The sequence below is a fragment of the Trichechus manatus genome, unplaced genomic scaffold, assembly GCF_000243295.1.
Source record: "Trichechus manatus latirostris isolate Lorelei unplaced genomic scaffold, TriManLat1.0 scaffold00053, whole genome shotgun sequence".
NCBI lineage: Eukaryota > Metazoa > Chordata > Mammalia > Sirenia > Trichechidae > Trichechus > Trichechus manatus.
In genome coordinates this window covers 4,522,602-4,535,334 of record NW_004443989.1, presented here as the reverse complement: position 1 = coordinate 4,535,334, position 12,733 = coordinate 4,522,602, and the positions used below count along the sequence as shown (strand labels likewise).

General features: G+C 45.0%; 1 protein-coding gene across 1 annotated transcript in view; it reads left to right on the top strand.

The window, feature by feature from the left end:
• LOC101340975 (polycystin-1-like protein 2) overlaps positions 1-12,733 on the top strand; it is a 99,284-nt gene that overhangs the window by 77,486 nt on the left and 9,065 nt on the right. The window contains exons 30-35 of the mRNA XM_012555923.1: positions 2,130-2,351; positions 4,418-4,603; positions 5,936-6,263; positions 8,831-8,964; positions 10,604-10,731; positions 12,183-12,343. Coding sequence (XP_012411377.1) covers positions 2,130-2,351; positions 4,418-4,603; positions 5,936-6,263; positions 8,831-8,964; positions 10,604-10,731; positions 12,183-12,343 — 1,159 coding nt within the window. The remainder of the gene's footprint in view (positions 1-2,129; positions 2,352-4,417; positions 4,604-5,935; positions 6,264-8,830; positions 8,965-10,603; positions 10,732-12,182; positions 12,344-12,733) is intronic.

Sequence of the window (12,733 nt, the reverse complement as noted above, 5' to 3'; positions counted from 1 at the left end):
GCTTTGGTGCTACGATGGCAGAGTTAAGTAGTTTGGACAGAGACCATCTGACTGTTACAGAAAAAAAATTGCTGACCCCTGTTCCTGGAGGCCACTGACCAGACCCCTTCCTCCCAACCTGATTTCCTACTTCCCAACCAAAACTCCTGAGGGTGCCAAACAAACAAAGTCAATACTGTAATAATCTATGCAGAGACCTTGATTTTCAGGGAAAATAAAAACAAACAAAAAACAAAAGCCCAAGTAGGCACATCTTTATGCAGTGTGGCTACCTCCCCAGGGTCCTGCATTCTTCCATTTAATCTTGCCAAGACAAAAGAGAAATTTTTCTCCAAAGATACACCGGCCTCCAGAACAATGAAATATTCCTTCTGTTACTGTTTTGGAAACTATATAGGGGCTGGTTACTGTGTGCCAGGCACCGTGCTCACTTGGGAACATCACTGGTTTGATGGAACAGGTCTCTGTCCTCAGAGTGAACAGTCCATTTGGGGAAATGACATTAAACAAGTAAACACACAAATAGACATATAAGTGAGAACCGTGATTAGAACAAGATGGAAAGAAAAATCGAGTACAGGACCTCTCTGCTGAGGTGGTAGCTAAGCTGGGGGAAGGAAAGGATTGCACACTGGACATGTGCAAAGGTCCTAGGCAAGACAGAACTTGTCTTGTTATAGGAATTATTGACAGTGTGGCTGGAGTATGGTGAGAGGACCATGCAGGGAGAATGGTTCAAGATGAGGTTAGAGAGGTGGGTGGGGAGTAGATCAGGCAGGGCCTTGCCCCGTAGGGCCTAGTGTAATGCTGGGGTTTGGGAGAGTTTTAAATAGGAGAGTGGCATGATCTGTTCTGCAGTTTTAGAAGGATTACTGTGGCTGTTCTATGGAAACCAGAAGTGAAAGTGGGGAGGCCGGTAAGGAAGCTATTGTGATGGTCCAGGCAATAGATGATGGGTAGTGGTGGTGGAGGTGGACCCAAAAGATAGTTGGGTCACTACATGCCTATCAGAATGGCTAAAGTGAAAAACAATGATAACGCCAAATGTGGAGAAACTAAATAACTCGTGCATTGCTTGTGGAAATGTAAAACAGTACAAGTACTCTGGAAAATAGTTTGGCAGTACCTTTTAAAACTAAAAATGGACTTACCATATGACAGAGAACATGCACTTATGGACATTTATACCAGAAGAAAGAGAGACTTATTTTCATGTAGGAACTTGAACATGAATGTTCATAGCAGCTTTATTTGTAATAGCCAGAAGATGTTTGGCCACTCTCAGGTATCTACCCAAGAGATATGAAAACATACGTCCGCACAAAGACCTGTCCATGAACTTTCATAGCAGCCTTATTCATAATGGCCCAAACAAGGAACAATCCAAATGTCCATCAACTGGTGAATAGATAAACAAAATATGGTATATCCATACAATGCAATACTACTTAACAATAAAAAGAATAAACTACTGATACGTGCAACAACATGGATGAATCCTAGAACATTATGCTAAGCTAAGTGAAAGAAGCCTGAAACGTATATACAGAGACTACATACTGTATGATTCCATTTGTATGAAATATCCAGAAAAAGCAAATCTATAGAGACAGAAAATAGATCTGTGGTTGCCTGGGGCTGGAAGTGGGAGTGGGGATTGACTTCAAAGGGATAAGAGGGAAACTTTTGGGATGATAAAAAATGTTCTAAAACTGCATCATGGTAATGGTTGCACATCTCTATAAATTTACTAAAATCTTTGAATTACACTTACAATGTGTGAATTTTATGTAAACTATATCTCAGTAAAGTGGTTTGAAAAAGAAGATACTTGGGGGTAGACATGACAGGACTTTGAGATATTAGTTATCCTCCTTTTTCTGTCCATCAAAGTTTCAGAAGTATTGGGGGCCATCTCAGAGTCCAGGGAACACAGAGAAGGCAGTGTCCAGGAGTCAGGGAAGACCTCAAGGAGGGGAGGGCATTTGTGCTTTCAGTATGAGGAGAATTCTCCAAATGGAGAAGGAGGAATGGAATTCTGAGCTTTGGGATAGTATGGGCAAGGGCAGGAGGGTAAACTTGGGAAATGGCTCCCAAGGAGGACGAATGGCAGAGCCCATTGTTCCTAGAGAAGGAGGTATCTATAGTTACCAAAGTAGAGCCTGGTTTTTACCAACCATTTGGGGACTGTCCTCATGTTCTTTTTTTCACAGATCCCTATGCCTTGTTCCGAGCACAAAGAAACAGCAGAAGGGACATCTACCAGCCACCTCTTACCACTGATGTTGAGAAGATGAAAATCACCCACCTCAAGGAACAGAGAGCATTTGCCCTAATCAGAGAGATCTTGGGTAGGCAGCTTATTGATGATATTCCAATTCCCTGGTTCCCCAAACAGACTTGAACAGTGACTTAAGATGTAATCTTTGATAAGTCCCATGCTGCTTCTGGGCCTCAGTTTCCCTAGATGACAACTTGCCCCAGCTTTTCCCCTACACTTAATGTCCTGCTGTGGCTCCCCATGGGCCTTGGGATAAAGCTCAAGCTCCTTATGGTGGCCCCACCCACCTCAAGGTGCTTCTGGACCCTGTTGCTCTGCACTCGGTCATACTGGAGTCTGCAGCTCCTAGGACACGGTGCCTTCTCCCAACACACAGCCTTTAACAAGACTGTTCATCTCATCTGCCTGAAACTCACCCCTCCTCCTCACTTTTTCTTCTGGCTAATGTCCTCTTATTCCTTAAATCTCAGCCCAAAGGCTGTGTCTTCAGAGAGGCTTCCCCGATCCTCTGGCCAGGAGCTTTCAAACCTCAGTCTGTGTCCTAGTCTGGGTTCCCCCAGAAGCAGATTTGGAAGCAAGTAGTTTGTTTGGGAGATGATTCCAGGAAGCCCTGGGAGGGCATGGGGAAAGTGTAACAGCAAAGAGAAGAAAGCCAATAGCAGGTGTGTTTAATAGTAGACTCCACTGTGGGCAACTGGGGCGCAGTCCTACCGGGGACCTTGCGATAGTATATAGTCCACGCCTCTGAGTTGTTCTACCAAGAGGTAAGAAAGCTGGGCATTCACCACCAGGTCACTGGTGGAGGGTGCGCCAGGACACTGACTCTGCAGCACTCCTAGCCTGTCCCACCTGAGCACGCTCCTGTGGCCAGAGTAAGTCTCAAGCAGAGAGTCCTGGGCACTTACAGAAGAGGGGAGTAGCACGCATATGAATGAACAGTGTTGAGGAGATGCGGGTAGAGCCCCACAGTGCCCACTATGGTGTCCATCCAAATCAACTGGGGAGCGGTTCCTCGGAACACAGATTCCCACACCCTGGCCCAGAGATTCTAGTTCAGTAGGAATCTGCACCCACCCCTACACACACACATGATTCTGCCACTGGGTCTCTTAAACTAAATCTCTGCACCTAACGGGCCCCTTACATCACACTCACCTGTCTCCTATAAGACAGGTGAGCTCCATGAGGCAGGGAATAAATCTGTCTTCTTCATTGCTGTATCGTCAGCACTGGAATGCATCAGCTCTCCCATTTAAAAAAAAAATCTACCTAACAAACATTTATATAGCATGTACTCTGTGCAAGCACTGTTTTAGCTGCATTATATTAATTCATTGAACCCCTCATCACCACCCCATGTAATAGAATTATTATCTCCATTTTACAGATGAGGAAAGTGAGGCATGGAGAAGTTAAATCACTTGCTGAGGATACACAGATAGGAAGTGGCAGAGGTAGGATTTGAACCCAGGCAGGAGGCTCCATGGTCTATGGACTTTACTCCTCTCTGCTGCCTCTATAAGGACTGGTTCCATTGTCACCAGAGGCAGTATCTTAGGGTTCTCTAGAGAAAGAGCACGCATACACACAGAGAGACACACACATATATAGACACACACACACACACACACACACACACACACACACACATATATATACACAGAGAGAGAGATTTCTTTTTAAGGAATTGGCTCATGTAATTGTAGGGGCTGGCAAGTCCAAAATCAGTAAGTCAGGTGACAAGGTGGAGTGAAGAGCTCTGGCGACATGTCAGTCTATAGCCTGGACACAGACTACACTTTATGGAAAACTCCCTTTTTGCTCTTAAGGCCTGCAACTGATTAGTTGAGGCCCACCCACATTATGGAAGGAAATCTGCTTTACCTAAGGCCAGCTAACTTCATCACATGTAACTACTTCATAACAGCAACTAGACTAGTATTTGACCAAACAACTGGGGACCATAAATAGCCCAGCCAAGGTGACACATAAAATTAACCACCACAGTGGGCGAGTGGCTGGTCTACAAGACCTTGACTGTCCTGAGCCCATGGCCATTCCATTTCCTGCCCTGGACTCACAGCCTTGGTGGGAGTCGAGGATCCTGTCTGACCAAGGCTGTGCCTCCCTTGCCAGCATACCTGGGCTTCTTGTGGATGCTGCTACTGGTGGCCTATGGACAGAGAGACCCCAGCGCCTACCACTTCAACAGACACCTTCAGCACAGCTTCACTCAAGGCTTTTCCGATGTGCTGAGCTTCCAGCAGTTCTTCACATGGGCCAACACCACCCTTGTAAGCAACCTGTACAGTCACCACCCAGGTACAGTCCCCTAGCCCTGGGATTCTTATGTCAGCCCCCTTGTGCATACTCCTTTCTAGGAGCAATTGTGGGTCACTGTCAACATCAGCCTGATAAGTAAACCAGTAACCTCAGGACCATGCTTTGAAGGAGAGACCCTCAAAAGGCTATGCATGCACAAGGGAGGGACCCCCTAACCTCCCTCAATGCAGAGAGCAGGACTTCCTAAACAGAGGATAACTGAGCATGAATCAGCCAAGCAAAAGTGGACTGCCAGACAGAAGGAACAACATGAGAAAAGGCAAGGAGGCTGAAACACCACGGCACGTTCATGAACTACAAAGAGCTGGGTCTGGCTGCTGTGTAGGGTGAGAGCTAAGGACTGGGGAGAAACAAAGCAGGAGAGACAAACTGGGACCAGATCATGAAGGACCTTGGAAGTTCACATTTTATCCTCAAGGAAATGAGGAATCACTGGAGGTTTCAATGTGAGGGAGCAACATAATCAAATCTGTAGTATAAAAAGGATCTCTCTGGAAGCATGTGGACCTTGGATTAGAGGTTGGGTGTCTTACTTATCTAGTGCTGCTATAACAGAAATACCACAAGTGGGTGGCTTTAACAAACAGAAATTTATTTTCCCACAGTTTAGGAGGCTAGAAGTCCAAATTTAGGGCACCAGCTCTAGGGGAATGTGTTCTTTCTCTGTTGGCTCTAGGGGAAGGTCCTTATCTCCTTTTAGCATCTGTAGGCCTGGCACCCCTTGGCTCCTTGGTGATCTTCATATGGCATGGCATTTATCTTCTCCCAACTGTGCTTTTTATATCTCAGAAGAGATTGACTCCAGATACAACCTACACTAATATTGACCCATTAACATAACAAAGAAAACCCTATTCCCAAATGGGATTATAACACATATTTTTTGGGGACACAATTCAATCCATAACAGTGGGCAAGTTAGAATGTTTAGAAGGATGATGGGGCTGATCCAGGGACAAGGGGCAGTGGTGATGGGGAGAAGAGATGCATAAAACATTGAAGAAGTAGAATTGGTGGGACTTGGTGACGACTTAGATGTGGGGAATTGAGGGAAAACGGCATCAGTGATCTTGAGGTTGATGACTGGGTGACTGGGTGGTAGCAGTGCCACTACCCAAGAGAAGTTATGCAGGAAGTAGAATAGTTCCCAGGTGGGGAGACAGTGAGGTCATTTGGTTAAATGTAGTCTGTGGTTAGCCATAAACTTCTCTTGGCTGTCTCTGTAATAGGTACACTGAAGTTCACATTAGCAAGGAACTTGGCATGCCTAAAGATGATTTTGATAGTTTTACCCACTGTTTTCATCTTTAGGCTTTATCACCGATGGGAACTCCAAGCTGGTTGGCAGTGCCCAGATTCGCCAAGTGAGGGTCCGGGAAAGCTCTTGCCCTCTTGCTGAGCAGCTGCAGGCTTCTCTTGATGGCTGCCGGGCACCATATTCCCTGGATGTTGAAGACCTGTCAGACTATGGGGAAGGCTGGAACGCCTCCACCCCCAATAGCAGCAATGGCTTTCCCCAGGCTTGGCAGTACCAGAGCCAGAGCCAGCGCCGAGGTTATCCCATCTGGGGCAAACTCACTGTGTATGGCGGAGGAGGCTACACAGTCTCCCTGGGGACTGATCGCCAAAGTGCTTCAAGGTAAGGCTGACTTGATTTTTTGGCAAGAGAGTAAAGACATTTGGGATAATCCAGGTCTGATCAGAGGGAGTATCTCCACAACAGGGCTAAGCCAAGCTCATTCATGTCACTGTGGGAGCCTGGGAAATTCAGAATCATTCAGATATATTTTCAAGTACCTGGAAACTGTAGAGTTTCCTGAGTCAGAGGGAAGTTCTTCTCTAGCATTTATTTTGGTGGCTGTTCAGCTTTTGCTGGAGCCAGTCCACGGAAAGGGAGCTCACTATCACACAAAGCAGTCCATCACGAGGCAAGAGGTCAAGGCTCTGAGCATCTGAAATTTTACCCTTCTTGCAAGCTAACAAGCTATCGTGTTACCATTTAATGGATTGGAAGACACAAGACTCCTGGGTCAGAGACAAAGGATTTTATTACTCACAGCAAAAGCAGTAGCCAGAGCTTCAAGTTGGTTTTCATCAGTTCACCACAAAGGGCCATGATAGAAGCCTGTATGTGCAGTGGTTTGCATTACAGGAGAGGAACACTGAGCTTGTGGGAGTCACTGCTTTTATAGTTAAGTGGAAACAAGCCTGCTCTTTATTCCAGCATCCCTCAAGGTTGCTCACTACAAAAACGGCTGTTAAAAATGGCCTGGCTAACTATTTTGTCCTGTAAGCCTTCATCTTAAGTGAGAATAACAGCACAATTAGAAGAGCGTAGTCAATGTCACTTAAATGTGCATGTAAAAAAAATTTTTGAAATGGCGTATCTTTGGCTATGTGTATTTTCCCCAAAAAAAAAAAAAAAAGAAAAGTTGAGAATTTAGAGGGTTAAAATGTTGTGGGGTTGTTAACCAATGTCATAAAACAGCATGTGTGTTACTGTTACATGAGAAACTATTCTGTAAGCCTTCACCTGAAGTACAATAAAATATTAAAAAAAAAAAAAAAAAAAAGGCCTGGCTAAAGAGCAGCCAGGGCCTTGCATTCTTGGCATATCCAGCAAGAATGTGCATGGACACTCAGGTCCCATGGTGGACTCACTCTCCTAACAGGCTCTAGAGTCAGACAGCTCTAGATTTTAAACTCTGGCACTGCTGTTTTTAACTGTGTAAACCCAGGCCAGTTAGTGATCCTCTGGGAACCTGTTTCCTCCAGTGTATTATTATAGCACTGAAGTTGTTTGTAATGATGGGGCCCCCTACCCTTCCTATGGACACAGGTAATAAATCTCAAAGAAAAGTAACTGGCAGGGGTCCCTTGGGGTTAACAACAGGCCAGGAATGGCCTGGAAAATTCTATTTTGGAATAAGAAATGTTTTTCCTGTCGCTTGGAAAGACTGAAAATCCTCTCTCTGAGTCTGTGTACCAGGCATGATGCAGACCTGCTGGGAGAGGGCATATTTTAAATAAGCCCATCATTACTCAAAGTAATATTCTACTATATTACCCAGAAATCCCACTCCTAGTATATACCCAAGAGAAATGAAAACATATATGTCCATACAAAAACTTGTACACAAATGTTCATGGCAGCATTATCAAGAATAGCCAAAAAGTGGAAACAACCCAAGTGCCCATCAACTTATGAATGGATAAATAAAGTATAGTATACCCATACAATGGAATATTTAAAAAAAAAATTGCCATTGAGTTAGTTCCAACTCATAGCATGACCCTGTAGGACAGAGTAGAACTGCCCCATAGGGTTTCCAAGGCTGTAATCTCTACAGAATCAGACTGCCACATCTTTCTCCCACAGAGTGGCTGGTGGGTTTGAACTGCCGATCTTTTAGTTAGCAGCCATAGCTCTTAACCACTACGCCATTACTCAGCCATAAAAAGGAATGAAGTACTTATACATGTTACGATGTGGATGAATCTTGAAAACATTATGCTAAGTGAAAGAAAACACAAAAGATCACGTATTGGATGATTCCACTTATATGAAATGTCCAGACTAGGCAAATTCATAGAGACAGAAAGTAGATTAATGGTTGCCAGGGCGTTGGAGGAGAGGGGAAAAGGGAGTAACCACTAATGAGTATGGGGTTTCTTTTTGAGGGTGATAAAAAATGTTCTGGAATTAGATAGTAGTGATGGTTACACAACCTTGTGATTATACTAAAAACCACTAAATTATACACTTTAAAATGATTAATTTTATGGTGTATGAATTATATCTCAATTTTAAAAATCTAATTTTAATGGTATGTTATTCGACTCTTCTTTTTATACATGTTTGACTGCACCTCTTCTAGTTTGTGTGAAGATAATTATTAAATTTTGTTAAAAAAAGAAAACAAAACCAGGCCCCACCCCAAGACTTTCTGACTCAGTAGGTGTGCACTTCTAACAAGTTCCCATTTGGTGCTGATAATGCTGGTCCAGGGCCACACTTTGACAATCTCTGCTCTAATGACTAGGAGACCATACTGCACCTTGGGCTAGTAAATTATAACACTACCAGAAGCAGCCCCAAGGCCCTGTGGCCCAGGGTGCAGACTACAGGTTGAGGGAGTTTAGACGGGAAGCCAGCAGGGAGCCACTTTAGGATGGAGATACCCCTAAACATCCCTCTTCCTGCAGAATTCTCCGGTATCTCTTCGACAACACCTGGTTGGACACCCTGACCAGAGCTCTGTTTGTGGAGTTCACTGTCTACAATGCCAATGTCAACCTGTTCTGCATCGTCACTTTGACCCTGGAGACCAACGCCCTGGGTGGGCAGCCTTGTTTGTGAATCCATGTGCAGAGTTCCAGAACATAGACACCCATTCCCTCTGGGCTAGGATCTCCTGACCTAGCTGGGCCCGACAGCCCCAGGGCCAGAGTTCCATGGCAAATAGTTGTTTGCGAAGGTTGGGAGTGGGTCTTGGCTCTCCCTGCATCCCTGGGCACCCAAAGGCAAGGCATTAGAGTCACTCCAACCTTACTCCCAGCTGCTCCCCTCTTTCTCTCTGGCTTTGTCTTCTAAATTACCTGGAGGAAACCAAGCTGGGGTCTAAAGGCAGCTTATCTATCTCCTATTCCTGAGGTTCTCTCTCTGTTGGGGTGGGGACTGAGGAGTAGGAGCTGGCAGCGAGGGCTGGGGAGGAGGGTGACCAGGTAACAGATCACTTGGCCTAAAACAACATTTTACAAATTCGACCTCAATTTACAGTACAAGTATGTTTTATATCATAACTCAACCTTCCACCCCACATAAACACACACAACACTGAAACAAGTTTCAAAAATAATATTTATCTTATCTACATGTAACGTACTCTGCTATTTTCTGTACTATTCTATTTCTTTCTCCCCATCCCACTCTTTTAAAAATGCTAATCACAATCTGCAAAGAACATTAACCTAACGCCTGTTTGGTTAATGATCAATTTCCCAAAAATTCGACTTCATCTCTAAAAACTAAGCATTTTTAAATTTTTAAATTACATTTTTTATTATAAAAGTAGTACGTGTTTTTTGTTAGTTTGTTTTTATTTCAGAACTGTGTAAGAGGAAAACTAAAAGGCCTTCAACTTCCATTACCATCCCCCTCTGTCAATAGTTTCTATCAAATCCTTTTTGGAGGTTTACTTGTATCTCTTTTGTTCTCCTATTTCTTTTTGCCATCTCTTTGGCTTTTTATGGACCTCTTAAGGCACTTGTCCAAAACCACATCCTATTATATATTTCTACAAATAAAAAGTGTGGTGTAGGTTTCAGGCCTGGTGGATTCAGCAGCTTTCTGATATCAGCAAAGACTTAGAACGTTTCTATCTCTTCGCTTTGCCTTCCTTGGGGTTGGTTTTGTCTTCATGGGCATTAGCCTTATTAGTCAAATTGGTTTAAAATGTTATTGCAAAAAAAGAAAATCATTACAATGCAAGAAACAAAAACAAAACAAAAAAGAAAAGTATGAAAAAGGAAAAGATGGGCAAGCAGATGAAAAACAATTCAAAAGGAAGTTGAATTGGGCATGTCAATCATTAGATGAATTGATCTTCGGTGAACTGCCCTTAGGCAAAATGGTTTTAAGTGATCCAACTTAAAGTGGACTGGTGTTAAGTGGGTGGATGTGCTTTGGCTGGAGACACAAATGGCAGACCAATACCACAGGCAGAGGTTAGGGCGCAAATCTGCCATTGTAGCTCCTGTCTCCCTTCTGATACCTTCATTGCCTTTGGTGTCTGCCATGTGTCCACATCCAGTTCCTTGGGTCTTTGGGTCTGAAGGACCTTTATATTCTCTTCTTCCCTGGTCAGTCATACTAAAAGGGTTTGCGTTTGAGTTAGATGACCAGATGGCTTTAGAGTCAGAAGTGGTGGCTCTAAGTGGGAAGGTGACAGGGTGAGCAGAACACGGTTTGCTTCCCAGGAACTTTTTTTGCACATGCGAACCTCCAGAGCCTCCGCCTGTACCCCTTCACCGATGGCTGGCACCCCTTCGTGGTGGCAGCAGAGGTTCTCTACTTCCTCTTCCTCCTCTACTACATGGTGGTGCAGGTAAGGGTGGATTTGTGGCTCCATGGGCCTGGGTGGAGGTGGAGGTGTGCCCTGTTCCTTCTCCCACCCCTGTCCTCTTCCCTGGGGGAAGGAAAGACTCCTCCTCGTCTTGAGATCCCTCTGGGTCTTGGTAGCTGATCCAGCTGACTGTGCATAGCCTTGGGCATGGGGAGGCTCAACATCAGCACCACCCAGGAATTAAGAACTCAAGGATGGTGCTTCCTGGGTGGGGAAGGGGAGGAGCAATGATCCTATTCCTGCTGAACAGAGACCTTCCACAGAGCCCTGGGAGAAGGTCACTGCCTTCATAACTGGGACATCTCTGAACTTAGATTGTAGGTGTTCTTGGCATTTTTTGTTCTCACCTGTGGTCCCTGCGGAATAGGAAAAATCTCATTTGTCATCTCTACCACCAGGTTGTACAAGGAAGTTGCAGAAGTTGGTAATGAGGAAGGTTTGAGGATGCTGGGAACTCATCTGAAGCTGATTATAGGAACACCCCCCCACCCAACCCCAGCAAAATACAAATCCAGATGGAGATCTTGGCCCTCCATTCCCTGCTCCAACAACTTCTTTATAGTAATGTTGATACTTTGAGTGCTTACTAAGCGGAAAGTATTGTACTAAGAACCTGACATGGACTTTCTCCTTTAACACCACCAGGAGAAAGATCCTATTGACTACATGTCACACAGCAGGACACTAAAGTCCAGAGACATTAAGTAGTTTATCCAAGGTCAGGATTTAAACCCAGAGAGTCTGACCCCAGACCTTCACACTCAACCCCTATGTCATAACATTAGCCCATAAAGCCAGCCCCCACATGGTCTCTGGGCACTGCCAATTCATGCTCAACATCTAAGAGTTCTCAGAAAGCCATTCCAGTCCTTTACTTGCACCTCTCTAAGAACATCATAGAAGGCCTGCTTACCACCCACCGCCACACCTCTTTCCTCTCCTCTTGGTTTACCTTAGACTTTCTGCAGCAGCTTCAGAAAGTATCTCCAAAATCCTTAAATCTCTCTCAAAATGCTGCTTGAGCAGATTTTAAAATCTGTCCCCTCTCTATCCCCTTGTAATGGAGGTGAATTTAACCTCTTACCAGCCAGCATAAGGCCTTCTTCAAGAGTAAGTAGGAGGAGGCAAATGCAACCAACATTAGAACCAACACGGAGAGGAAGGGAAGACAGGGGGGCTAAGACATGCACAGGGTTGTTTTGATGTGTGATACCCTCAAATTCTGCAGTTGGAAGCAGATGGGGTGTGTACACAGGTTGGGGAGAGGACCTAGGGGCTCTGGGCCAGGGCTGTGGGAAGGCTCCCCAGGACCCCATAACCTCCTGCCGGTAGGTCATCCTGGACAATATAGGGAGCAGTCATATGTGTGGGGGTAGGGGGCTGGGGTGGGTACTGGCCACAACCTTTGGCAGAACCTCCTGCTCCTTTCCCAGGGCAAGCTCATGAGGAAGCAGAAATGGTGCTATTTCTGCAGCAAGTGGAATCTTCTGGAACTGGCCATCATCCTGGCCAGCTGGAGTGCCCTGGCGATGTTTGTGAAGAGGGCTGTCCTAGCGGAGCGTGACATCCATCACTACAGGGGCCACAGGGAGGAGTAAGTGCCTCTGCCTCAGCCTCAAGCCCCACCACCACTCACCCTCCTTTCTCCACCTCTGTCTTAGGCCCAGGAGCCAGAGAGCAGCTTTAGAAATCTTTTAATCCTCAGAGGACCAAGGGTCACTCCTAGTAAAAATACCTATAGCTGCCACTTAAATTCAGGTTTGGGGCCTGAAACTTACACAATTGGAGAGGACTCTTTAAGACAAAATATAAAAATATCTTACTTTTGCAAATCTTACCAAAATGTAGGATCTTATGGCACCCTGATAGGGTCCCTCCCTTTCCAAATATTAGCACCCTAGCAAACCCACCTTTACTACCAGTTACCAAGTGTCCACCGTGTGCCAAGAAGGATGCACTAACTCATTAAATCCTCACAAGAACC